Below are 27,919 nucleotides of genomic sequence, written 5' to 3'. Positions count from 1 at the left end.
GTGTTGTTCCTCATTGTTTGTTTGGTCTTTAATTCTTGTAGGTCTTTGTTTGGTCTGGTGTGTTTTTACCTTGCTCCTTCATCTGCTGTGTGTTTCTCTGTCTTCTCATTTTGCTTAACTTACTGTGTTTGGGGTCTCCTATTCGCAGGCTGCAGGTTCGTAGTTCCTGTTGCTTTTGGTTTCTGCCCCCAGTGGCTAAGCTTGGTTCATTGGGGTGTGTAGGGTTCCTAGTGTAGGGGAGTGGTGCCTGTGTTCTGGTGGATGAGACTGGATCTTGTCTTTCTGGTGTGCAGGAGCGCATCCGGTGGTGTGTTTTGGGGTGTCTTTGACCTTATAGTGATTTTAGGCAGCCTCTCTGCTAATGGGTGGGGTTGTGTTCCTGTCTTGCTAGTTGTTTGGCATAGGCTGTCCAGCACTGTAGCTTGCTGGTCGTTGAGTGGAGCTGTGTCTTAGCGTTGAGGTTGGAGATCTCTGGGAAAGCTTTTGCCATTTGATATTACATGGAGCTGGGAGGTCTCTGGTGGACCAATGCCCTGAACTCGGCTCTCCCACCTCAGAGGCACAGGCCCGACACCTGGCTGGAGCACCAAGACCCTGTCAGCCACACGGCTCAGAAGAAAAGGGAGAAAAAAAGAAAGAAAGGAAGAAAAAATAATAATAAGATAAAATAAAGTTATTAAAATAAAAAAATATGAAAAACTAAAAAGTAGTAAAAAAAATAGAAAAGAAAGAAAGAAGAGAGCAACCAAAACAAAAAATAAATCCACCAATGATAAGAACCACTAAAAACTATACTAAGGAAAAAAAAAAAAAAGAAATGGACAGAACCCTAGGACAAGTGGTAAAAAGCAAAGCTATACAGAAAAAATCACACAAGGAAGCATACACATGCACACTCACAAAAAGAGAAAAAGGAAAAAAGAATATTTATCTATATATATAAAAAAAGAGGAAGAGAGCAGTCAAATCAATAAACAAATCTACCAGTGATAATATACTCTAAATACTAAACTACAATCAACATAAAACCAGAAACAAATTAGATGCAGAAAGCAAACCCCAAGTCTGCAGTTGCTCCCAAAGTCCACCACCTCAATTTTGGGATGATTCGTTGTCTATTCGGGTATTCCAGAGTTGCAGGGTACATCAAGTTGATTGTGGAGATTTAATCCGCTGTTCCTGAGGCTGCTGGGAGAAATTTCCCCTTCTCTTCTTTGTTTGCACAGCTCCTGGGGTTCAGCTTTGGATTTGGCCCTGCCTCTGCATGTAGGTTACCTGAGGGCGTCTGCTGTTTGCTCGGACAGGATGGGGTTAAAGGAGCAGCTGATTAGGGGGCTCTGGCTCACTCAGGCTGGGGGGAGGGAGGGGTATGGAATGTGGGGCAAGCCTGCGGCAGCAGAGGCCACCATGACATTGCAGCAGCCTGAAGCATGCCGTGTGTTCTCTGTAGAGAGTTTTTTAAAATTACAGATTCTATTTCACTTCTAGTGATCAGTCTGGTGGGCTTTATGTTTCTAGAAGGTTGTCTGTTTCTTCTAGGTTGTCAAATTTGTTGTCATAAAATTGTTCATATTATTCTCTTATGGTTTTTTTTTGTATTTCTGCAGTATTGGTTGAGATTTCTCCTTTTTCATTTGTTATTTTATTTGGGTTCTCTCTCTTTTCTTCTTGGTGAGCCTGGCCAGAGGTTTGTCAATTTTGTTTACCCTTTCAAAGAACCAGCTCTTGGTTTTATTTACTTTTTCTATTGTCTTTTAAAATCTCTATTTTGTTTATTTCCTCCCTGATCTTTATTACTTCCTTCCTTCTGCTGACTTCAGGTTTTGTTTGTTCTTTTTTTTCTAATTCCTTTAGGTGGTATGTTAGGTTGTTTATTTGAGATTTTTCTTGTTTTTTTAGGAAGACCTGTATTGCTATGAACTTCCCTCTAAGAACTGCTATTGCTGCATCCCATAGATTTTGTATGGTTGTGTTTTCATTTGTTGTTTTCTCAAAGTATTTTTTAATTTCCATTTTGATTTCCTCGTTGACCCATTGGTTTTTTAGTAGCATGTTGCTTAGTCTCCGTGTAATCATTTTTCTGTCATTTCTTTTCCTGTGGTTTATTTCTAGTTTCATGCCATTGTGGTCAGAGAAGATTCTTGAAATAATTTCTATACTCTTAAATTTGTTGAGGTTAGTTTTGTGCCCTAGTATGTGGTCAATCCTAGACAATGTTCCATGTGCAGTTGAAAAGAATGTGTATTCTGTTTTTTTTTAGATGTAATATCCTGAAAATATCAATTAAGTCTAACTGTTCTATTGTATCATTTAGGATCTCTCTTGCCTTACTGATTTTTTGTCTAGAAGATCTGCCCATTGATGTGAGTGTGGTGTTAAAGTTTCCTACTGTTACTATATTCCCATCAGTTTCTCCCTTAATGTCTGTTAGTGTTTGTTTTATGTGTTTGGGTTCTCCTATATTAGGTGCATGTATGTTGATAAGTGTAAAATTCTCTTGTATTGATCCTTTTACCATTATACAGTGTCCTTCTTTATCTTTCTTTATGGCCTTTGTTTTAAAGTCTATTTTGTCTGATATGAGTATTGCAACTCCTGCTTTCTTGTCATTTCCATTTACATGAAATAACTTTTTCCATCCCCTCAGTTTCAGTCTGTGTGTGTCCTTTGCCCTAAGGTGGGTCTCTTGTAGGCAGCATATTGTAGGCTCTTGTTTTTTTTTATCCAGGCTGCCACTCTATGTCTTTTTTTTTTAATTAATTAATTTATTTATTTTTGGCTGTGTTGGGTCTTCGTTTCTGTGTGAGGGCTTTCTCTAGTTGTGGCGAGCGGGGGCCACTCTTCATCACGGTGCGCGGGCCTCTCACTATCGCGGCCTCTCTTGTCGCGGAGCACAGGGTCCAGACGCGCAGGCTCAGTAGTTGTGGCTCACGGGCCCAGTTGCTCCGTGGCATGTGGGATCTTACCAGACCAGGGCTCGAACCCGTGTCCTCTGCATTGGCAGGCAGATTCTCAACCACTGCGCCACCAGGGAAACCCCACTCTATGTCTTTTGATTGGAGCATTCAGTCCATTGACATTTTAGGTAATTACTGATGCATATGTATTTATTGCCATTTTAAACCTTGTTTTCCAGTTGATTCTATGTTTCTTCTTTGTTCCTTTCTTTTTCTTTTTGTGGCTTGATAATTTCCTTTTATTTTATGCTTGTGGTCTCTTCTTTTTGTTTTTTGTGAATCTGTTGTATATTTTTGATTTGTGGTTGCCCTGTTTTTCAAGTATGTTAACCTCTACCTATATCTGCTTGCTTTTGACTGATAGACATATAGTCTCAAACACATTCTAAAAAAAAAATAATCTACATTTTCTTACTCTCCTTCCCCACATTTTATGATTTTGATGTCCTCTTTTACATCTTCGTGTTTATCCTTTTGCTGTTCCTTGTGTTTATCATCACTTTCACAAATAGGTTTTTTTTCTCTTTTTGATCTGTATACTGGCTAATTTTAGTGATTTACTTTCCAATTGTGATTTCCTCCTTCCTATATCTTCTTGCTTCTTTTCAATTTAGAGAAGACCTTTCAATATTTCTTTTAGGATAGCTTTAGTATTGCTGTACTCTTTTAGTTTTTGCTTGTCTGAGAAATTCTTTATTTCTCCTCCCATTCTAAATGATAATCTTGCTGGGTAGAGCATTCTAGGTTGCAGATTTTTCTCTTTAAAGACTTTGAATATATTTTGCCACTCCCTTCTGTCCTGCAGCATTTTTGTAGAGAAATCAGCTGATAGCCTTATGGGGGTTCTCTTGTAATTAACTCTCTTTTTCTCTTGCTGCCTTTAGAATCCTCTCTTTAACTTTTTACATTTTATTATAATATGTCTTAGCGTAGGTCTGTTTGGGATCATCTTGTTTGGGACCCTCTGTGCTTCTTGTATCTGGATATCTATTTCATTCTTAGGTTGGGAAGTTTTCAGCCATAATTTCTTCAAATACATTTCCTTTCTTTTTTCTTTTTAATTAATTAATTTATTTATTTTTGGCTGCATTGGGTCTTCGTTGCTGCACACTGGCTTTCTCTAGTTGCGGCGAGCGGGGCTACTCTTCGTTGCGGTGCATGGGATTCTCACTGCGGTGGCTTCTCTTGTTGCGGAGCGTGGGCTCTAGGTGTGTGGGCTTCAGTAGTTGTGGCATGCAGGCTCAGTAGTTGTGGTGCACGGGCTTAGTTGCTCCACGGCATGTGGGATCTTCCAAGACCAGGGCTCGAACCTGTGTCCCCTGCATTGGCAGGTGGATTCTTAACCACTGCGCCACCAGGGAAGTCCCCTTCAAATACATTTTCAATCCCCTTTTCTCTTTCTTCTCCTTCTGGAATCCCCATTATGCATAGATTGGCACGCTTTATATTATCCCATAGGTCTCTTATATTGCTTTCACTTTTTTTCTTTTTCATTTGGCTTTCTGCCTGCTGTTTTGATTGGGTAATTTTCATTATTCTATCTTCCAGATCACTTATCCTTTCTTCTGCATTATTCATTCTGCTGTTCATTGCCTTTAGCTCAGCTTTTGTCTCGGCAAATGAATTTTCTAATTTTTCTTGGTTCCTTCTTATAGTTTCTTGTTCCTTTTTATAGTAATCTGCATTTCTGTCAATAGCCTTTCTTAATTCCTTTAGTATTTTCATTATCTCCTATTTGAAATCCATGTCTATTAAACTGAAGTGGTCTGTTTCATTGTTTGTTCTTTCAGGACAATTTTCTTGGTCTTTTAACTGGGAGTGGTTCCTCTGCTTCTTCATTTTGCTTATATTTCTCTTACCCTGTGAGTTTAGGAGAAACAGTTATCTACTGTAGTCTTGGAGGGCTATTTATATGCAGGAGTGTTCCTGTGTAGGTCGTTTGGGTTTAATATTTTTTTGGCATGAGGGCTGTTTTTGGTTTGGTTGCTTGCCATCTCTTTCCTCAGCGTGTGTTGGCAGTGCATGCTCCAGGGGAGACGGCAGGGGTGGGGAGGGCAGAGGTTGGTGACTGGTCACAGCACCCTCAGCAGTGGCGGGTCTTGCGCACTCCCAGGGAAGTGGGGGCAGTGGCTGGCGCCTGATCATGGGATCCTTGGTGGCAGTGGGCTGCACACCTTCCTGGGGAGGCAGGGGCAGCGGTTGGCACTCAATCTTCGGATCCTTGATGGTGGCAGCAGTCTGTGCCCATCTCTGGGGTCTGAGATGGCAGTGGTGGCTCACGCCCACCCTTGGAGCTTGTGTAGGCAGTGCCTTGCTGCTTGAGAGTCTGTGCTCGGAGAAAGAAGCTCCTATGGTGAGCTCACTCCTCTCCTAGCACCCCCCCAACAATGGGGCCTTGCCTCTCCTGCGGGCCCAGGCTTATTCCTGTATTCCCTTGATTGTGGCGCACCACACCTTAGCCCCCTCAGGCTGTCTCCATGCAGCCAACCCCAGTCCTCTCCCTGGATATGACCTCCGAAGCCCGAGGCTCAGCACCCAGCCCCCACCTGCCCCAGCGGCTGAGCGTCTCAGGCTGGGTAGTGCCAGATGGTGGCACTGACTTTCTGTGCAGGTCTTTCTCCACTTTGCCCTCCATAAACCAGTTGTTTCACTCTCCTCCGAGGCTCCGAAGCTCACCATCTGTCCTGGCTTGATCTCCCCACCAGTGAGGGGACTTACCAATGTGTGGAGACCTTTCCTCTTTTGCAGCTCCTTCCCAGGGACACAGGTCCCATCCCTATTCCTTTCTTTCTTTTTTTTCTTTTGTCCTACCCTGTTATGTAGAGATTTTCTTGCCCTTTTGGAAGTCTGAGGTCTTCTGCCAGTGTTCAGTAGATGTTCTGTGAGAATCGTTCCACATGTAGATGTATTTTTGATGTATTTATGGGAGGAGGTGAGCTCCACTTCCTGCTCCTCCGCCATCTTGATCCGATCCCCTGACCATACCAATTTTTGACAAGGATATAGAGCAACTGCAATTCTCATACAGTGCTGGTAGGAATGTACAATGGTGCAGCCACTTTGAAAAACAGTTTAGTAGTGTCTTAAGTTAAATGTGCACCTACCTGTGAGTCAGCCTTTAAATTTCTAGGTATTCACTCAAGAGAAGCAAAAGAATATGTCGTAGAAGATATACAGATTGCCAACAAACACATGAAAGAATGCTCAACATCATTAATCATTAGAGAAATGCAAATCAAAACTACAATGAGATATCACCTCACACCAGTCAGAATGGCCATCATCAAAAAATCTACAAACAATAAATGCTGGAGAGGGTGTGGAGGAAAGGGAACCCTCCTGCACTGTTGGTGGGAATGTAAATTGATACAGCCACTATGGAGAACAGTATAGGGGTTCCTTAAAAAACTAAAAATAGAACTACCATACGACCCAGCCATCCCACTACTGGGCATATACCCTGAGAAAACCATAAATCAAAAAGAGTCATGTACCACAATGTTCATTGCAGCTCTACTTACAATAGCCAGGACATGGAAGCAACCTAAGTGTCCATCGACAGATGAATGGATAAAGAAGATGTGGCACATATATACAATGGAATATTACTCAGCCATAAAAAGAAATGAGATTGAGTTATTTGTAGTGAGGTGGATGGAATTAGAGTCTGTCATACAGAGTGAAGTAAGTCAGAAAGAGAAAAACAAATACCGTATGCTAACACATATATATGGAATCTAAAAAAAAACAGGTTTTGAAGAACCTAGGGGCAGGACAGGAATAAAGACACAGATGTAGAGAATGGACTTGAGGACACAGGGAGGGGGAAGGGTAAGCTGGGACAAAGTGAGAGAGCGGCATGGACATATATACACTACCAAATGTAAAACCGATAGCTAGTGCGAAGCAGCCGCATAGCACAGGGAGATGAGCTCAGTGCTTTGTGACCACCTAGAGGGGTGGGATAGGGAGGGGGGGAGGGAGACACAGGAGGGAGGGTATATGGGGATATAAGTATATGTAAAGCTGATTCACTTTGTTATAAAGCAGAAACTCACACACCATTGTAAAGCAATTATACTCCAATAAAGGTGTTAAAAAAACGTATTAGAAAAAAAATAAAAGAATATGTCCATACAAAGACTTGTACATGAATGTTCATAGTGGCTTTATTTGTGATCACCAAAACCTAGAGACAACCCCAGTGTCTATCAACAGGTGAAGGGATAAACTGTGCTTTGTTTATACAGTGGAATACTACTCAGCAGTGGAAAGGAATGGACCACTGATACATGCAACAACATGGATGAATCTCAAAATAATCACGCTGAGTGAAAGAAGCCAAACAAAAAAGAGGACATACTGTATGATTCTGTTTATGTAAAATTCTAGAAAAAGCAAGCTAAATTTCAGTGACAGCAGATCAGCACTTACTTGGAGATGGGGTGAGGAGGGAGAGATGGATTATGAAGGGGCACAAGGAAACTTTGGGGAGTGATAGATATGTTCGATAGCTTAACTGTGGTGATGGTTTCACCAATGTATACATATGTCAAAACTCATCAAACTGCACACTTAAACATGTGCAATTTATTTATGTCAGTTATAACTCAAGGTGCAAATGGGAAAAAATGACAGAAAAATACAACATTGACATCTTTCCATGTCAGCACCAAGGGTCTGCCTCATTCTTTTTGGTCTCTGTATGGTGTTTCATTGTATGTATGTACTATGATTTTATCCACACAGCCTTGGGTGGGTGACTCATCTGTTTTAGGTGATGAGGCCCCCCTTTTTCCTTTGCGGATAAGGATGGCTTTTATTTCCTGAACCTGATTAACACATCTGGCATCATTGGTCAGAATGTAATTTCTGAAGCCCATTGCTTCTGGCTGTCTATGATCTCTTGTCTCATTGGGCTCAGAAGACTCTTATTTATCCTAAACATGGAAACAGATTAAGTGGCCATAAATGATCTTTTCCATAAAATTATGGAGCCTCAGAGATAATCTAATTCAACCCCCTTATTTTTACAGAAAAGAAAGCAGGATAAGTGATTTACCTGAGATCATACAGATAGTTAGAGCCCAGGACTCCCATCTCTTAGTCTATTTTTCTACTGCACAGATGTCAAATAATTGCTTTTTTGCCCTACGGTGGTTTGTATCAGCTTTGGATCAGTACGTATTAATCTTTAGGAAAAAATACAAGCAGAAAACACTCTCCATGGGCCATTATTAAACTACCTCTCTAGAGGAATGGTTCTGCTTTAGGTTCTTTATTCTTTGTAGCAAATGGGGAAAAAAAATGGTTCTAAAGTAAAAATGCAATCAAACTCCCTGCTGTGTCTTCACCTATAAAGCTAATGCATCTCTCAAGAAATGACCGCTATTTCACCTCTGGCATGCCTTAGGATTTCAACCCCAGCTGTCTGTTTTCGTAAAGCTATCTCAGACATCATGTTATGTTAACTTGGAAAGTTTAGTCTCTACTGCCTAAGACGTTATACATTTTGGTTACTTCATTCTTTGCTCATTTGTTATTAGTTCCTTCATTTGTTTGACAAATGTCTATGAATGCCTACTATTTTCCAGGCACTGTTTTAGGCAGTGGGATACACTGGTGAAGACAACAAAGTCCCTTGCTTGAGGAGCTTAAATTTGGGAGTGGGGGGCACAGACAATAAGGGAATAATCAAGTAAATATATTGTATATCAGATGTTGACAAGTGCTATGGAGAAAAATGAAGTAGATTAAAGGGAGGGAGTGTCAGGAAAGCATATGTGTATATAAGCTGTTTTATCTAGGCCAGCAGGGGAAAAGTCTTAATAATAAGATGACATTTGAGAGAAGACAGGAAGCAAAGAGGCACAAACCCTTAGAGTATCTGGGGGAAAGAGATACCTTCTAGGCAGAGAAAGCAGCAGGTATAAAGGCCCTAAGGTGAGTTTGTGTTTGGCACGTGTGAGTCATCTGGAACTGGTGAGCAAGTGGGGAGGGTAGGGGATAAAGACAGAGGTGAGGTGAGAAGCAGATCATGTAAGATATTGTTGGCACTTGTAAGGACTCTGTCTTTTACTCCGAGTGAGAAGGAGGGCTCTGAGTGACAGGATATTATTTTTTCTTTTTTTAAATTGGGGTAAAATTTACATAACATGAGATTAATCATTTTAACAGTTTTAAAGTATACAATTCAGTAACTTTTAATACTTTCAGAATGTTGTGCAACCATCACCACTGTCTAATTTCAGAACATTTTCATCACTCCAAAAAGAAGCCCCGTGCCCATTAAGCAGTCAGTCTCCATTTCCCTCAGCCCCTAATCTGCTTTCTGTCTCTATGGATTTGCCTATTCTGGACATTTCCTGTAAATGGAATCATACAGAATGTGGCCATTTGTGTTTGGCATTTTACTTAGCACAATATTTTCAAGGTTCATCCATGTTGTAGCATGTGTCAGAACTTCATTCCTTTTTATTATCAATAATATTTCATTATATGGCTGTACCACATTTCCTTTATCTGTTCATCTGTTGATGGACATTTGGACTATTTCCACCTGTTAGCTATTGTGAATAATGCTGCTATGAACATTTGTGTACAAGTTTTTGTGTGGACACGTGTTTTCAGTTCTCTTGGGTAGATACCTATGAGTGGAATTGCTGGGTTGTGTGGTAATTCTGTATTGGGGATATATATATATATATATATATATATATATATATATATATATATATATATAAATGATTGATTGATTGATGGATGTTTGGCTGCATCGCGAGGCTTGCAGGATCTTAGTTGCCTGACCAGGGATTGAACCCAAGCCCCCGGCAGTGGAAGTGCAGAGTCCTAACCACTGGACCACCAGGGAATTCCCTGGACTTATATTTTAAAAACTCATTTTGGCTGCTGTGTTGAGGATAGATTGTATGAGGACAAGGGCAGAAGTAGGGAGTTCAGTTAAGAGGCTACTGCAACCATCCAGGAGCTAGGTGATGGTGGTTTAGACCAGAGTAATGGCAGTGGAGGGGGAGAGAACTAGTCATATTCTAGATATACTTTGAAGATAGAGCCAAGAGGATTTGCTAACACATTGGATATGTATTTTGAGAGAACGAGCGGAGTCAAGGGTGATTCTTAAGATTTTTGACCTGAGAAATGAAAGGACAGAGTTGCCATTTGATGAAATTGAGGGAAGAGCAGGTTTGGGGGAGGATTAGGGCTTTAATTTTGGACTTGCTGTGTTTGAGACATCCCAGCAGAGATGTCAAGTAGGATGTTGGAAATAGAAGTCTGGCGTTTGAGTAAGAGAGAAATTTGGGAATTGTTAGTTTATAGAGCATATTTAAAGCCATGAGACTAGATGAGATCATTTAGGGATAATTCTAGATAGTGAAGAGAAGCAGCCCAAGGAATAAGTCTGGACACAATCCAAAGATTAGAGGTCTAGGAGGTGAGGAGAGACCAACAAAGAGACACTTCAGGAAGAATGATTTTTTTTTCCTTTTCTTGTTCTCACAAATTCCTTGAGGTAAGGGGTCCAGGAATTGTGTCCTTCCCTTTAGAGATGAGGACTGCTGTTTTGAGTGCCCAGGGTCATCCTTCATTAAGCTGAAAAGGAATTCGGGTCTTCTGAATAATATCTTCAAAGCATACTGCTTATTTATGTATACACTTTATGCCCCACTGAGGGCATTTAGTCAAAAATTCAGTCAAAAAATAATTGAGTGCCCACTCTATGCTTGTCTTTCTTCTAGGCATTGGGAGTGCAGCAGTGAACAAAATATGTGGTCAGTGATCTCCTGGAACTTACTCTAATGGAGGAGAAAGACATTAAACAAATCATTTGTTTAAATTATTGAACAAATTAAATAATTTATGTAAAAGACATAAAAAGTTACGCATATGATGACTGCTACCAAGGCATCAGGGTGCTTTACGAGCATATAGGAAGGTTACTAATCCAGACTTGGGGTGGGGGCATGGTCAGAGAGATCTGCAGGAACTGACATATAAGGAGAGACCAGAAGAAGCAATAGATTTAGCCAGAAGTTTCAAGTAAACAAGAAAAATGGCCATTGTGGCCATCCCAGGCAGAGAAAAGAGGGAAGAAGAAGAGCGTTGGCACATTCAGGGAACCAAAAGAGCTTCATCATTCTGGAATGTAAAGTATAAGGAGAGGTGGAGGGTGAAAGATGAGTCTGCAGACGTGAGCAGGGGTCAACTCATAAGGATCTTCTTGCCATGCTAAGGAGTTTGAACTCAATCCCAAGAGCAATGGGGAACCACTGGGCAGTTTTAAAAGCATACTCGGCTCTTAGAAAGATCACTTAGTCTACCACTGTGAAAGGTAGGAAGGAAGCCTGCCTCCCGGCAAGAGAGCCCACTTCCTTTATGTGTTGGCTCTTGGTTTTTATTCTAGTGTGCCATTTGAAGTCCCCAAGCTGAAAAGTGGAAAGAGTGCTCTGGAGGCTGAGAGTGAGAGTCTGGATAGCTACATGGCTGACTCGGATAGCACGTCCAGGTGAGATGCCCCCAGTCCCTGCTGCTCTGCTCAGCCGAGCTCCCATTTTGTTCTCTAGCACCAGGGTGCGGGAATCCGCTGCCTTCAGTGTTCCTGACTTCTGTCCTCGGCAAGGCGAATGAAGTATTTTCTCTGACGTTGCCGCAAGTCTTCCAGTAGCACTTCTACTGTTGGCTCTGAGCACAGCCTTCTGGAGCATGCGAACTTCCACAGGCTGCACCTTGGAGGATTCTTCCTGGACCAGCAGCAACGGATGCTGCTATCCCTTAGGCATGGGGGTGTGAGCATTTGTGTTTGTACAGAGTTGCTTATCTAATCGTCTGCATTCCTTCAAAGTAAATCAGATGTGAAGTTTACCTTCTGGATTTGGTTACTGCAGTGGCCTCAAGCCAGTAGCTCTCTATCCATAGAGCTTGGGTCCCTAGACAGAGGGGAAGGGGAGAAGGTGATTTTATTATAGCTTCTGTATCTGCCTCCAGGAGAGACTCTCTGGATAAATCTGGCCTCTTTCCAGAATGGAAGAAGATGTCTACCCCCAAATCTCAAGTAGAAAAGGTAAGCTTTATTTATTGGTTGGTCTATCTCTGTCTCTCTTTTGTCTGTCTTTGTCTATGTATGTCTCTCTCTCTTTCTTTTCCCTTCCTCAGGAAGAATTTAAATCAAGAGTTCAAACAAACAAATTTTAGTTCAGATTCCCTTGGGAGCGTTTTCTAAGGTTTTGGTTGAAACATGTGAGAAAATAGGTTTCGTACAATTTCCTAGGATTAAGTTAAAGTCCTAAGATTAAATTAATCTTTCCTTTAAGTTTGTCATAGTTTAGTGAAAATCTGAGCCTTCTTCCTTACTTCACTCTTCCACCTACTCAACTGTCTTTTTCCATTTCCTTGCCCTCATCTCTTCCTAGGAAGCTCAGCCTGGGGGTCAAAATGTAGTATCTGTGGATGAGGGTGAAATGATATTCAAGAAGAACACCAGAAAAATCCTCAGGCCTTCAGGTAGCTGGTTTCCCTTCATGGCCTTTTGAGATTGAAGTTCTGAGTACTTGGTGGGTTATTCGTACGGAGAAGAGTAGGTTTCTTTTGATTTGGTTTTCGGCCTTCCACTCAGAGTACACTAAATCTGTGATTGATCTTCGCCCGGAAGATGTGGGGCATGAAAGTGGCTCCTTGGGAGACAGAAGCAAATCTGTCCCAGGTCTCAGTGTGGATATGGTAAGTACCCTTGTATTTCACTTGGTCACTATATGAAATTTTATATATCTAAAGTTGACTTTACTGCCTGATACTCTCAATTCGCCTGTTTAATTCTTTAGGAAAAGGTAGCATGAATCTTGATTTCCCTCTCAATTTCTAAAGTAAATCTGGTTGCTGAATTTCTTAAAGAAAAAGACTATCTTTCACTGTCTCTTTTATTTTCTAAACATTGCTTGATATATGGTTGGGGGCTCAAATAAATACTTATCTTGAATATAATGTAAAGAGATGGCTGGGTTGGGGCAGTCAAATGAGAAAGAGATATTCTTATCTTATTATTTTTTGATTTGAGAAGGGTAGTTGGAATATAGTTTGGAAGCCTGAAATGGGGAAACATAAAGATAAGTATGTACGTGTGCATATGACACCTCAGAGCTTATCAACAATTATGGCCCCTACTAAAGGAAGGATATTCGTCTTTGAACTTTTTCTTATTTTTATTAACTCTGAATCTATATTTATTTTTCAAGGAAGAGGAAGAGGAAGAAGAAGACATTGACCACCTGGTGAAGTTGCATCGTCAGAAGCTAGCCAGAAGCAGCATGCGAAGTGGCTCTTCCATGGTAAGTTCTATTAGTTCTGTGGCTATGGACATGTTGGGATACCAGGAAGGATGGAAGTGCCTCCCTAGAGCAGGATCAGGACCTGGGGAAGTTCTCCTAGTCACTCTTTCTAGGTAAGTGAGATGCATTTGTTTGTTCCTTTCCTCAGTTTAGACCATAGTTGCTTAGTGCACAGTTAGGTGGCTTTCTCAGCCTCTGCCCTGGAGATTCTTACATCAGGTAGTTAGAGCTAGAGATGTTCATCATAGCTTTGTGAACAGTAACCCATAACTTCTCCCTTAAAAAGGTACCCAGGCCATGAAGTGAACAAGATCAGGTTTCTTCATCAGAGCACGTACCAAGTCTCACATTCAAGGGCAGTGAGTGCCATGAGAAGGGCCTTGACAGGGTTAATTGGCATCAGGATATGATTGAGGAACAACAGCATCAATCAGAATCATGAAGTTAAAGGGACATTTAAGAATCAGGGCCTAGTTCTGTCATAAGTGTGAAGATTGATGTTTAGGGGAAACAGAATCAGAAAGCAGGGTGATTAGATGGTCCCACTCACACATAGGAAGAGAACGGTGGGCTTGCAGAGTCAATTATTACCTGAGAGGAAGGTATCTTTTCACCTCTGTTGGGGTTTTCCCCCCAATTCTGATGCAATCACTTTTCTCTATAGGTCTTGAGAGACATAAGGTGGATAAAAGAAACCCACAAATAATTAAGGCCCCTTGTTTTAATTAGTAACTGACCCCTTCTAGCCAGCATTGTAGCATATATAACACACACCAAAATCGGACTGAGCTGCGTCTTGCCTCTACTCCTTGCCCACCTTCTGGGGCAGTTGAAAATTAACAATAAAATGTGTAAAAAGAGGGGAGAAGAGCAGCTCGGAGCCTAGGTGAGCCATGAGCTGATTGATGAACCTGAGCAGTTGTGCGTGTGCTCTTAGCTGTCTCTTATACTCTGGGTACAAGACGACTGGCAGTACTGGCTGGTTGGTTGCAGGAGGCTTTTGTTTTCTTCAGTGACTATGGCTTTCTCATGAGGGAAAATGTTAGCAGTGTGGCAGAGGGAGTGTGCCTTCGCCAGATGTTTGTGGGTGCTTTATCTTTTTTTGTTTGGTTGGTTTTTTGTTTTGTTTTTTGCCACGCCACACGGCATATAGGATCTTAGTTCTCCCACCAGGGATTGAACCCGTGCCCTCTGCATTGAAAGCACAGAGTCTTAACCACTGGACCACCAGGGAAGTCCCTGTTTGTTTTTTTCTTCCAGTTTTACGGAGATATAACTGACATACAGCACTGTATAAGTTTAAGGTATACAGCATAATGATGTGACTTACATACGTCATGAAAAGGTTACTGCAGTAAGTTTAGTGAACATCCATCATCTTATATAGATACAAAATTAAAGAAATAGAAAAAAAATTTTTTCCTTGTGATGAGGACTCTTAGTATTTAGTCTCTTAACAACTTTCATGTATAACACACAGCAGTGATAATTATATTTATCATGTTACACATTATATCCCTAGTACTTATTTATCCTATAACTGGAAGTTCATACCTTTTGACCACTTTCATACAATTCCTTCTCCCTTGACCCCTTGCCTCTTATAACCACAAATCTGATCTCTTTTTCTGAGTTTTGTTTGTTTGTTTGTGTTTGAAGTATAATTGACCTACAACACTATGTTAGTTCCTGTTACACAACATAATGATTCGATATTTCTGTAAATTTCAAAACGATCACCATGGTAAGTCTAGTTACCATCTGCCATGTGGGTGCTTTATCTTCAGAGTACGATTGGCAGCATGATGAGCATTTATAGCGAAGCTGGCGATTTCGGGAACATCTTTGTGACTGGCAAGATTGCCTTTTCCCTGAAGTATGAGCAGCAAACACAGGCTCTGGTCATTCACGTGAAGGAGTGCCACCATCTGGCCTATGCTGACGAAGCCAAGAAGCGCTCGAACCCGTGAGTGCTTCTGGACCCTGAGCGGTGCTTGGAGATGATCAGACCCCAGCATCTCTCTGGGCACCCTTGAACCGAGGCTCTCACTTCCTGGGCAGACAGGGAGGTGTGATTGAGAGTAGTTAGGGGAGATGTGGGAAAGGGACCAGGATTGGGAAAATGCAAGAATGGCAGGTCTAAGAGGGCTCGATGTGACATTTTCATTTCATCATGGCATATGTATATGGAGAGGAAGAAAGTAAGGAATGGGCTTCCAAAAAGACAGCAAATTACTTAGTATTCTCCTTGGTTTTTAGATACGTGAAGACTTATCTTCTGCCTGACAAATCCCGCCAAGGAAAAAGAAAAACCGGCATCAAGCGGGACACCATTAATCCGCTATATGATGAGATCCTCAAAGTAAGTATCTAGAGCCCGAGAGGGTATGAGAATTTGTTCTGTCTTGTGTGCTAAGCTGTAGCTATTCCTCTGCTACGTGGGTGGTCGACATGGTTTTCAGTGGCCATGTCTGTGTTTGAGGGTATACTATGGGCATCTCTTCACGTCCTGACCTCCCAGAGAAGAGGACAAAGCTGATCTGACTTGCTTGGATTATTGTGAAGTTGGAGGTCCACATGGCCACAAATCTCATTTTAAAGAGTCATTTGCGATCAGGAGTCTCCCTGGCAGTTCTTTTTGAATATTCCAGTGTTCTCTCACCCACTGAAGGAAAAATTCATATTCCAGGTCCTCCGATGGAATATGGTAGGTTTTTGTGAAACGGGGTAAGTGGAGGCTTTGAGGGAGGAAACTCAAAGTGTTTAGGGACTAAAGTGATTTGATATTCAGGACTATGGACTTTGAGTATGGTTGCTCAGATTTTGGAGTAATCTTTTTCTGAGGAATTACCGTGAACTAATCATCTTGGGCCTCTCCTTTCCTTTCACAGTATGAGATCCCAGAATCTCTCCTGGCCCAGAGGACTTTGCAGTTCTCGGTTTGGCATCATGGTCGTTTTGGCAGAAACACTTTCCTTGGAGAGGCAGAGGTCCAGATGGATTCCTGGAAGCTTGATAAAAAACTGGATCATTGCCTCCCTTTACATGGAAAGGTAGTCTGCTTTAACAACTCCTTACAGAGTTTGGATCTGAGGTAGAATTGCCTGCAGTGACTTCTGCTGGGACAGTTTTGAATGCAGTCTGTGGAGTTCTAGCGCACCCTGCTGGGGTTACTGAGTTTAACAGTAATTTCAGATGCACTTGGATGGCAAGTGTGAGTAATCTCTTCTGTGTAGGCCAGACGAAGATGAAGCCATGGTTTTCCTTTGAAGTCTTTCATATGTGTGCCAAGCTTTGCCTCCTGATCTTCCAGAGTCTGGGCGTATCCTAACATCCTAACTTGTGCCTCTTCTCCAAGCTAACTTTTTGGGTGTATCCTAATCTGCACTGGTTTTCCAAACTACCCTTTTCACTAAAGAAGTGGGAAGTAAAGCAATTCACCGAGTTCCAATTGCTGTGCTCTTGGTCACACAAGTCAGGGACAGTTTTACTTTGGAGATGACATCTCGGGTGAGAGTGTGGCAGTGTGCATAATAGTACCTGGGATCTGAGTGCAGACCTGGATTTGAATCCAGGCCCTGTGATTTACCAGCTAGGTAAATCACCTAACTTAAAGGTAACTTACAGGACTTCCCTGGTGGTCCAGTGGGTAAGACTCCACGCTCCCAATTCATGGGGCCTGGGTTCGATCCTGGTCGGGGAACGAGATCCCACATGCATGCCGCAACTAAGAGGTTACCTGCTGCAACTAAGAGTCCGCATGCCGCAACTATGAGCCTGCATGCCACAACTAAAAGATCCCACATGCCGCAGTGAAGATCCCGAGTGCCACAACTAAGACCCAGTGCAGCCTAAATAAATAAATAAATATTTAAGAAAAAGAAGAAAAAGTAACTTAGGTAAGTCACCTAACTTCTGTGGGCCTTAGTTCCTTCACTTATAAAATGGAAATGATAATAATATTCCCCTTCTGCAGGATCATATACAGAGTACCAATCAGTGCCTGGCACATAAAAGACATTCAATAGGTTACTGTCACTCTGGTTAAGATGAAATGCTAAAACAGAGTTAGGACTTCTTGATTATCAGAACTGTTCAATGTCAAGGTTCTTCTGTAAAACTTTTTTTACACTAGCATTTTCAATGCTAAAAATAGTACATGTTACATAGAATGCCTTTGGAAAGATGGACATGAAACTAGTAGTAGTGGCTGCCTCTAGGAAGAGAGACTGAGGTGGGAGGGTTTAGTTTTCTCTATATGCCCTTTTATAACGTTTGAACTTTTTATCAGGTCTACATATATTGCTTATCAAGAACATTAAGAATAAAAGGATTTATGTGCACGATTCAAAATTAAAACAACATGGAAGTGTATAAAAAGAAAAGTAGGTTATTTCCATCCCCTAGAAATACTACTGTTATCAACTACTTGGATATCTTTATAGAAATTTTGTATTAAGCAGCACAGATATATACATATGGATTTACATTTTTCCTTTTTACACAAATGGGCTCTTATCATTGTGTATATATATCTTGATTTCTCATTTAACAATTTGTCATTTACCATGGACATTTTTCTATGCCATCACTTACAGATTTATCTCATTTTAACTGCTGGATAGTATTCTTCATGTACCTATATTATAATTTATTTACAATCCCCCCACCAATGGGTATTTAAATTGTTTGCCTCTTTTTTTGCTGTTAAAACTATGCTATAATATATCTTGGCCTTCTTTTGTGAGTGTAACTGTAGGAGAAATTTCTGGTGGTGAAATTGCTGAGTCAAAGGAAATGTACATCCAGTATTTTGATAGCTACTGCCCTCCAAAAAATAGTAACAATATTAAAAATGTCCCTAGGAAAGCAGTTATCACCAAACTATAGCATATTATTAGAAATTTAGAATTTCTGAAGCATTTGGCATGTAAGATATTCTCTCTGGGGCCTACAGTTGATATAATTATATTGGAAATGTCACTGTAAGCCATCATGAACTACTGCCAATAAAAAATGTCTTACATAAAAAGAAAAACCTGCACTGAATTGGAGCTGTTTGCTCTTTGCAATTATTTTGAGCCAGAATGAAAATATGCTACTGAAACAAATACGCCAATTATGCCAATTTCCAGCTAAGGCTAAACTCCAATTTTTAGGAGTCCACTGAAGTTCACAATCTAGAGACTAATAAATTGTGTAGACATTTTATAAACAACAAAAAGACCACTCCAGTATTACATATCTATTTTAACTGAAAACATTCTACATTTATTGTCTCTGATTTTTCTTTTTTTGCCCTAGTGATCCGTTTGCTCCCATTCAGTTTTCTCTTCCTGGCATCCACCTCCCTATTCTTTTGTGTCTCTCCCATACACTACACTTCCGTGCATTCTGGGTATGTGGTATATTTTTCCAAACCAGTGGGGATTATACCTTCCTTGCATTGCCATGCTCAGAGTTGAGGCCTTAGGTTAGAGGAGCCCCGGTGAACACGGGCAGTGAAGGAGCACCTCTGATCTGCACCAGCTCATGCTCTGGGTACCAAGGCATAAGGGACAGAGCCACGCTGAGAGAGCCAGTAGAGTGAAGCAGTCCTGCTGCCCACGGCCACTTGCTGCTCATCCCAGATATCCACTCATTCACTCTTGCATTCATTCAGGAAATATTTGTGGAGCACCTACTATGTGCCAGGTACATTGCTAAGTGTTGGGCATACTAGGATGAACAACAACAAAAAGGCTTGATTCCTGTCCTCCTGGCATTTAGATTCTAGTGGTAGAGGCAGTCATTAATCAGAAGTAACCTAAACAAATGTAAAATTAAAAACTGTGGCATATTCAAATCCTTGTAACAGAGTTTCACCTAGCCCTCAAATCTTTGCAAGCTCTCTTTTAAAAAAGACTTTTTATCTTTGAAAATCATACAAGTGATACATGCCATTCTCATTAAAAAGACACTATAGATATAGACAGAGTAAAAAGTGAAAGCCCTCTTTCCTTTCCCCATTCTACTCCCCTTCTTAGAAGATACAGGTGTTAATTATGTCTGTATGCTTCTGGGTCTTTCTATGCAGTGTAGTATAGTGCTTAAAAACATGGATTCTGGAACCAGTCTGTCTGAATTTGAATCCTGGCTCTGCCAATTACTGGGTGACCTTGGGCAAGTTACTTAACTTCTCTGTTCCTCTGTTTCATAATCTGTAAAATGGGGATAATTGTACTCATGTCATAGGGACTATCTTGAGGATTAAACAAAATGATATAATTAAATATATAGTTATATACTATAACAGTACCTGATACATAGTAAGTACTATATGAGTGATAATGATAATAATCATTATTTACATACATATATATTCACATATACAAATATGAATATATTTTAATATAATTATATGCTTTTTCTGCATCTTGCCTTGTTGACGTAACAGTACATCTTGGATATCTTTTTTTTTTAAATTTTATTTATTTATTTATTTACTTATTTATTTTTGGCTGTGTTGGGTCTTCGTTTCTGTGTGAGGGCTTTCTCTAGTTGCAGCAAGCGGGGGCCACTCTTCATCGCGGTGCACGAGCCTCTCACTATCGTGGCCTCTCTTGTTGCGGAGCACAGGCTCCAGACGCGCAGGCTCAGTAGTTGTGGCTCACGGGCCTAGTTGCTCCGCGGCATGTGGGATCTTCCCAGACCAGGGCTCGAACCCGTGTCCCCTGCATTGGCAGGCAGATTCTCAACCACTGCGCCACCAGGGAAGCCCTTGGATATCTTTCTATGTCAGTATGTAGAGATTCACTGCATCCTTTTTGATGATTGCACGCCATATGCCATACGATGGCATTAAAATCACTCATTTAACCTTTCCTGTACTGATTGACATTTAGGTTGTTTCCACTTTGGGGCTATCACTAACAATGTTGGTAACAAGATTCTTCGTCATGGTGTCAGTCCCCTGTCAGTTTGTATGGCAACCTTGCTGGCAGACCTTTGAGGGTATTTGGAATCTAGTAGTGGTATCCCCAAAGTAGCAAAATAGTAGGCATTGCAGAAGACTCTTTGTTAGTTCTTCTGCAGCTCCTTCGGAAGAAACTGCCTTAGAATCCTGTGGCTGCCATGGCCTAGGGATCGTGGATGGTATTCATAAGGAGAAGGATCCTTTTATGCTGTGAAACTGTTCTTGGGGGTAATTTTAGAATCTCCTCAGCGAGAGGTCTCAACAACTCCTGAACAGCCCAGCTTGACCTATTGGGTTTCCCTGTGTTTCAGATCAGTGCTGAGTCCTCGACTGGCTTGCCATCACACAAAGGCGAGTTGGTGGTTTCATTGAAATACATCCCAGCCTCCAAACTCCCTGTTGGAGGTGACCGGAAAAAGAGTGAGTTTTCTTTGGGGCCCTGGATTTAGCTCTTAGTTTTCTGCACAAGATCTGTGCGAGGTGGTGCTGGCTAGTGGCTAGCGCTATTGGAGAGACCAGATTACGATGCACACTGGATCATTTTCTAGGGAAGATTCCTTTACTAAGTAAGCCATTTCTGCTTTGCAACCAGAAGGGAATGCCTTAAGAGTTGGATTCCCTTTTTTGTTTTTGTTTTTATGTTGTTGTTTTGTTTTGTTTTTGATGCCATTAAACTAACTTGGTCTTGGTCCAGCTCTGACAGGCTACTAAGAGGTCAGAACAGAACAGAAACTTCAGGACCGAGAGAGGGTGGTTGGAAAGGGTGGTGTATAAGTATAAGAGACAGAAAGTTGAAGGCTGAGCAAGGATAAATCAACACACCAGGCATTGTGCTAGTGAATGTGGATATGTAGGTGAATAAGACACGATATTTGCCCTCCCTTGCACAGTTTATTTTAGAAAGAAAGACAGTCATCTGCTAAAAGAACACAGATAAGGGAGTAATGAATTCTGTCTGGTTATATTTGGGAGAGTTTTAAAGAGGAAGTAATGATGATACTGGACTTAAGACTTTACTAGGCAGAAAAGGAAGAGGATGGGGTGAGAAGAGCATTTCCAGAAGAGGCGATAGCATGAGCAAAGGTTTGAAAAAGGCATGGTAAATGGGGGGGTTGTATGTGAGTGTGAGGCAGTGAACTTCTTAGTTGAGTGGGGCTGGAGTTATGGTATATAGATGTGGAAGTGGGGCTGGAATTGTTGATGAGGCTGCAGCCTAGCTGAAAAGGGCCATGAATGTAATGGTAAGGAGTTGAACTTGACACTTTGGCAACGGGAAGCCAAGTTCTTAAAAAGTTACCCGCAGCAAAGTCTAATGTATAGGATTTGGGGAAGTCAGTGAGATCCCCAAGGAGGGTGTGCAGGATAACTAGAGAAGAGAGGCAAGGATAGAACCAGAGGGAACACTTTAAAGAATGAAGATGGGAAGAGAAGCCAGTGAAGTGGAGGCTTATCAGGGGAGAGCAATGCTGGGAGAGAGCTTGAAGAAGGGAGCGGGGGTTGTCAACAGTATTGAAATACCACTGGCATGTCGGGCCCAATGAGAAGACACAGCTCATCGGCATTAGATTACATTTTCAGTGGATCAGTGAAAGCAGAGGCCAGATTTCCCTAGAAACTAGGTTGAGTGAATGAGGCAAAGAAGTAGAGGCGGTGAGTGTGGAGTCTTTTTTTCCAGGATAATTGATGGTGAAAGAAAGGAGAGCCAGGGAGGACAGCTTGAAAAGGAGATAAGGTTGAAGGGAAATTTACTTTTAAAAGGATGTTTAAAAATCAGAGGTGAGATTAGCATATATTTAGACTGAGAGGATGGGACCAGTAGAGAATGAGATATTAAAAATGGGAGGTGGGGGTTGAAATTGATGATGCCTGATGAGTCTTGTTGACGTGGGGATGGGATCCAGAACACAAGTGGAGGAGTTCCCTTTTTTCAATCATTCAGCAAACATCAGGCAACTTTATTTCTCTGTGCCTCAGTTTTCTCATCTGTAAAATGAGGAGAATGATAGTATATATCTCATATGGTTGTTTTGAGGAATAAATGCTTAATGTTGAATCAGGCACATAGCCAGTTTTCAATAAGCCTTTGTTGCTATTGTTATGACTTGAGCGCCTATTTCTCGCTGTTAGGCACTGTGCTAGGTACTGAGAATACAAGGCAGGTGTGGTCCACTTATCATGGAAGTTGCTGTCTTCAGGAACAAGGAGAGGAAGTGCTATGTGGATAAAGCTTGAGAGAAATGTGGAGGTGTCGGAACTCACTTACTATGTCTGACATCCCTTCCAGGTACAGGTGGGGAAGGGGGAGAGCTCCAGGTGTGGATCAAAGAAGCCAAGAATCTGACGGCCGCCAAATCAGGAGGGACTTCAGACAGCTTTGTGAAGGGGTGAGTCCCTGGACCAGCACCAAACTAACCAGTTTCAGGACATGAGAGTTAAGAGAGGAACCCAATTTAACATTTCTCTGTAGATATTATCCCTGTGTGTCCTGCCACCTCCAGCAGCCAACTTGTTCCTGAAATTAGGTAATGGCGCAACCTCCACTACCACGTTGGCACTGGTCTGAGCTCAGTTTGGACTGGGCTGTAGTGTTGATTTCCAGAAAGGAGGGTGGTAGACAGTTAGGTCTGACTTTTCCTTTGTTGTAGATTTATGCCCTTAATTAATCCTGAATAAAAATCTGTTCCCTGACTGTCAAGACCTGGGGACTCAGGACTTTGTTCCCCACAATATTTAAGCAATGGCAGCTTTCCCCAAGTTACAGCTCAACCTACTGACTTAAGTTCTCTAGCAAATCATGTCTGGCTATGCCTATGCTTATTACTGTTGTTTTTATTAAACAGGACTTTGCCCAATAGAAGTGGAACCAAATATTCAAAACCCATTTTTGATGGCATATAGACAATAGCTCCATAATAATATTGTATTAATTTTCTCTCCAGGTAAAAGGAATTGAATCGGGTGAATGATCTAGTGGAGGTGGTAGGAACTATGCTTCAGCAGATTCAAAGGAGGGAGAGTGTGTCCTCGGATCTGAGTGTTGACTCACCTTCCTGGGCTAGGCCTGTGGGAGGGGAAAGGGGAATTTAGATAGATATTGCCAGCTTTGAGTAGGTTGTTGATTCCTCCGCACCCTCTGCCAGATACCTCCTTCCCGTGAGGAACAAGGCCAGTAAGCGTAAAACTCCTGTGATGAAGAAGACCCTGAATCCCCACTACAACCATACATTTGTCTACAATGGTGTGAGGCTGGAAGATCTCCAACACATGTGCCTGGAACTGACTGTGTGGGACCGGGAGCCCCTGGCCAGCAATGACTTCCTGGGCGGGGTCAGGCTGGGTGTTGGCACTGGTGAGAGCCTCTCCCCCACCCTCACTGTCTCCAAGGCCTCTTAGATATTTCACTCTGAATAGACCCATCCCCCTCCCTACACAGCTCCACTACGTTAGGAGTTGTCTTCTTTCAGTTAACATTCAGCCAGTGTTTACTGAGGGCCTAGTATGTGCAGGGCTGGGGGGAGGCTGAGCTCCTGCACTTTCATGTGTACAGGTAAATGGGACCCTGATTGCCAGGAATGCCATCATCTTCCCACCAAAAACATATAAAAACCTACATATATCTGTACCTCTGATTTCCACCTTCCATCCTGTTACATGAAAGAAGGGTCCTTCCTAGCAAGGGCCAAGGTCTTTCCAAGTGTTCTAGATCACACCCTCTCCTTCTCAGTGACCTTACTTCTGGAATCTCCTATCTCTCCTGTCTGATCAGTTTTATTCTCTCTGCCTCCCTATTGGAGGAGAAAGTACATATACTCTGGTATTTCCAGTCTTAATAAACAGAAACAAACCTTCCCTTGATCCCACGTCTCCCCTCTGATTTCTTAAAAAGAGTGGTTTCCATGGCCTCAGCTCTCCTTTAGTCTTCAATCCACTGTGATCTGACTTCTGTCCCACCACTCCACTGAGTAACTGCTTATGCCAAAATTTTGTTTTCATCATCCTAGAATTTTCATGCTGTTTAGCATAGCTGATCACTCCCTTTTTCTTGAAATACTTTGCTTCTCTTGACACCACACTCTTTCTTTGGGACATCCTCATTCTCTACCCAAACTCTAAATATTGGTGCTCTCAAGGCTTAGTCTTGAATTCTCCTTTCTTTCTCTACAGTCTCTGCATTCCTGTGACTGTAAATATTACTTGTATATTAATAATTCATACAAAGCATTTAACACAAAGCATCTAGAATGATGTTCTTACAAATGTAAGCCAGTTCATGTCAGTCCCCTACTTAAAACCCTTCAGGGGCTCCTACCACACTTAGAAAGCAATCCAAAGTTCTCACCATGCCAATAGGCCCCTGTATCTAGACCCTCTGTTCCTTTATGATCCATCATATAGTACTACTTGCTCACTATGCTCCAAACACAGTGACTTGCTTTCTGTTCTCCAAGTATACCAAGCTTCTCCCCACTTCATAACCTCTGCAATTAGCGCTCCCTCTGTCTGGGAAGGCTGGTTCCTTCCAGTCCTTCAGCTCCTGACTATATATCTCCTTCTCAGAGGGGCCCTCAGATCACTTAATCTAAGCGAGGCCTTGATCTAGGCACTACAAATCACCCTGTTTATTTGCTTCATGACACTTACCTCACTATCTGGAATACTCTTGTTGATTTACTTGTGTATTTTCTGTCTTCTCTATTCAAATGTAAGCTACCTGCAGGCAGGACTTTTTCTGCTTTGTTCACTACTGTATCTCCAGAGCCTGGAAGAGTACTTGGTACACAGTAGGCACTTGATAAATGTTTGTCGAATGAATGAATATACAAGAGAATAGAAATGAGGCCCCATATGATCTGAACTTCAAGCCTGGAGTCTACAGCCAGAAAATAAAGGTGTTCAGCTTCCTTCCTTCCTTCCTTCCTCCCTCCCTCCCTCCCTCCCTCCCTCCCTCCTTTCTTCCTTCCCTCTTTCCTTCCTCCCTCTCCCCCCTCTCTTCCTCCCTCCCTCCCCTCCCCTCCCCTCCCCTCCCTTCCCCTCCCCTCCCTTCCCTTGTCAAGTTGGCAATAACAGAAGGGCTATAGCTGTAACAGCCTTAGAATAAGAAGTCTCGAGCTACCGTGTGCTGTTTCGAGTCTCATTTCGTCAACTTGAAGTCTCTTGATGGAGTCTCAAGAGCACAGAAATAGCTGTGCAAAATCAACAGGGAGCCATTCTCAGACCGCTGTCCCCATCAGCCCATCTTCATAGCACACTGTCTTTTATGGGGTGCTACCCTTAATGTGTAACCCATATTTCTCAGTGGGCTGAGGAATGGGGTCCCTGTTCAGCCTCCTCTGGTGTTTCTCCTTAGGGATCAGTAATGGGGAAGTGGTGGACTGGATGGACTCGACTGGGGAAGAAGTAAGCCTATGGCAGAAGATGCGACAGTACCCAGGGTCTTGGGCGGAAGGGACTCTGCAGCTCCGTTCCTCGATGGCCAAGCAGAAGCTGGGCTTGTGAGCCCCTATCCTTCTCTGCAGCTCCAGCCCTGTCTAGGGCAAGTCAGAGGAAGCGAAGAAACCAAGGGTGAAGATTTATAATTTAGTGTGTGTGTATGTGTGTGTGTGTGTGATATATGTGTGTGTATAAACGTGTATTTCTACAAATCTCATTATGCTAGAGTGATGTAGACTTCCATCCCTTTTTAAAGCAGGCTTGAAAATAAGCGTCTCTTCAAAATGTTTTTATTTGTGCATAAACTATATATTTTCAGAGTCCATGTTTCTTATATCTTTATGAGATTTAATTAACTTATCTTTTAAAACAACTTTTTATCACCTGTCTTGCTATCCTGGTTCCTCCTTCCCCAGGAAGCCCCAGCTGCCTTTGGCACTCATACTGGTCTGTGTGTTTCAAGGTGTGCCTGGTCTGAGGCCAAGGCTCCGGGAAACAGGGGTGGGTTACAGAAGATGGGGTGGAAGACAAGATGGGAGAGAGGTGAGTAGGTCCATCCTTTCTTCTCCAATTTATGCTTTTAACTCCATTTCTACCTTCACACATTTCTGGAACTTGGCTTTTAACTCTTCTTGTTTGTAGCAGTTTCCACCTTGCTTGGGTCGAATGGTTTTCTTGGAAATGCTAAGAAAATGTCTAAGTTGCTTCCCGTTCTGAACACCTTCCCTAGACCTTTGGGGAACCCTTATAACAGAGCTGCTTTAGAAGAGCACTTTAATTAGATAATGGCCTTTGGACTGGGTCATGGGCATGCCCAGTAAGGGCTTCTCAGTGGTCTCCCAGCCCATGCTGAATTCTTTGCATTTTAAACTGATACAGCGGTTGTTAAAGAGCTCCTAATTTCTCTAATGAAAGACAAGACGTCTTCACTCTCACGTACCACACTTTTCTTAGCGTTTGTGTCCGCCATATGTTACCACCCAGAATAGGGTCTACATGCTGTTATGTCAGCCAGAATGGCCACGTATGGTCTAAACCAGTCCAGTGTTTCTTCAGGCTGGGCACTGCTGGTGTCCAAGAGAGTGTGTTCAGAGAATCTTCCAGGTTTTCTGACTTCCTTCTTGAAGTGGTTTCGGTTCCTATTTTTTCTGTTGTTTCCTAAAGTTGACCTAGATGTAACCTGGGTGTGCTGGGTTGAGACCTTTCTAAGAAGGGTCTAGCGATCTCAGGTTCATTTTCTGAAACTCACTGTCCCAAACTGACCTTCTTATTCTCACAGTTTTATCTGCACAAAGTCATTTGTAAAAGGAGTCTGTACCGGAGAAGAAATCCCTTTCAGTAGAGTTGGCTGCTAGCGGACTCTCCTGTAAGGCTACTGGATTGAAGGTGGCCACTGCAGTTTTCTGTTGTATGTGTGAAGTGAACGGAAGAGTGTTTTAAAAAGGTTTATTCGGTGTGGATTGATATTGTAATGGAAGGCATAACTTGGGATCCTGGACTGTCACTTGCTCCTTTGTTCTCCACCCCCTGAAATGTGTGTGTGCTTCAATAAAGCTTTCTTCCTTGTCAAGCGTTTGCATTTGTTAGTTTTATAGATGCTTTCGTCTCTGATGTCCTGACTTACTGTTGTTGCTTTTCATGTGGCTTGAAGGATAAGAACCAAAGTGACAAATGCCCTTCCCTAACCATACTGTGCTCACTTGAAGAAAATTTCCCTGTCCCCACATTGGTGCCTGATACCTCTGCCGAGCTCTGATCCATTGACCTCTGTGTTTGCTATTGAGGGAGAGAATGAGAACCCATCTTAAAAGTGCCAACACTTTTCTTTCTCTCTCTAAAGTACCAAGGGAAACTCCTCCGTTACCTTTGTAGCCACCCCCATCCCACATCTGCAACTGCAGGAAGGACAGAAAAGTGCACAGGGAAGGGAAGACATCCCCTGCTGTTTCTTTCTGGATCCTTCACTTTCTCTAGGAGGTAGGGCCTTTTCCTTCACTCCTACTACCACTATTTAGTTTTGAGAGATAAATAACCCAGATACCAAGTAACCATCTCAGAAATAAGGCTCTGGGTTTCTAGGTAGAGCCCAAGTGATTTTTGACCTCTTGTATAAAAGGGTATTAAAATATATTGAATGCCTCTTGTGTACAAAGCTTTCTGCTAGGCATATATTATTTCCCTCATTTCTCCAAGCACCTTATGAAGTAGGAAACCTTCCCTTTTTACAGGTGAGGAAA

The 27,919-nt window shown here is 42.1% G+C and overlaps 1 protein-coding gene across 7 annotated transcripts in view; it reads left to right on the top strand.

Annotated features, from left to right (window-relative positions):
- Positions 1-27,545, top strand: part of SYTL4 (synaptotagmin like 4) — a 79,525-nt gene extending 51,980 nt beyond the window's left edge. For 4 of the 7 annotated variants that reach the window (XM_036840924.1, XM_036840922.1, XM_036840921.1 and 1 more), the window contains 12 exons: positions 11,380-11,481; positions 11,961-12,036; positions 12,386-12,476; positions 12,589-12,692; positions 13,205-13,297; positions 15,085-15,263; positions 15,557-15,659; positions 16,189-16,350; positions 20,564-20,672; positions 22,537-22,636; positions 23,393-23,601; positions 25,600-27,252. In XM_036840924.1, the coding sequence (XP_036696819.1) occupies positions 11,380-11,481; positions 11,961-12,036; positions 12,386-12,476; positions 12,589-12,692; positions 13,205-13,297; positions 15,085-15,263; positions 15,557-15,659; positions 16,189-16,350; positions 20,564-20,672; positions 22,537-22,636; positions 23,393-23,601; positions 25,600-25,748 (1,477 nt within the window). In that variant the 3' untranslated portion in view covers positions 25,749-27,252. Of the gene's footprint in view, positions 1-11,379; positions 11,482-11,960; positions 12,037-12,385; positions 12,477-12,588; positions 12,693-13,204; positions 13,298-15,084; positions 15,264-15,556; positions 15,660-16,188; positions 16,351-20,563; positions 20,673-22,536; positions 22,637-23,392; positions 23,602-25,599 lie in introns of all 7 variants that reach the window. The other 3 variants (XM_036840925.1, XM_036840926.1, XM_036840927.1) reach the window with 3 other exon arrangements.
- The last annotated feature ends 374 nt before the right edge of the window (positions 27,546-27,919 follow it).

Source organism: Balaenoptera musculus, chromosome X (genome assembly GCF_009873245.2).
Source record: "Balaenoptera musculus isolate JJ_BM4_2016_0621 chromosome X, mBalMus1.pri.v3, whole genome shotgun sequence".
Taxonomy (NCBI): Eukaryota; Metazoa; Chordata; class Mammalia; order Artiodactyla; family Balaenopteridae; genus Balaenoptera; species Balaenoptera musculus.
Note: the sequence above shows the minus strand (reverse complement) of the source record. Positions and strands in the feature narration are given on the sequence as shown.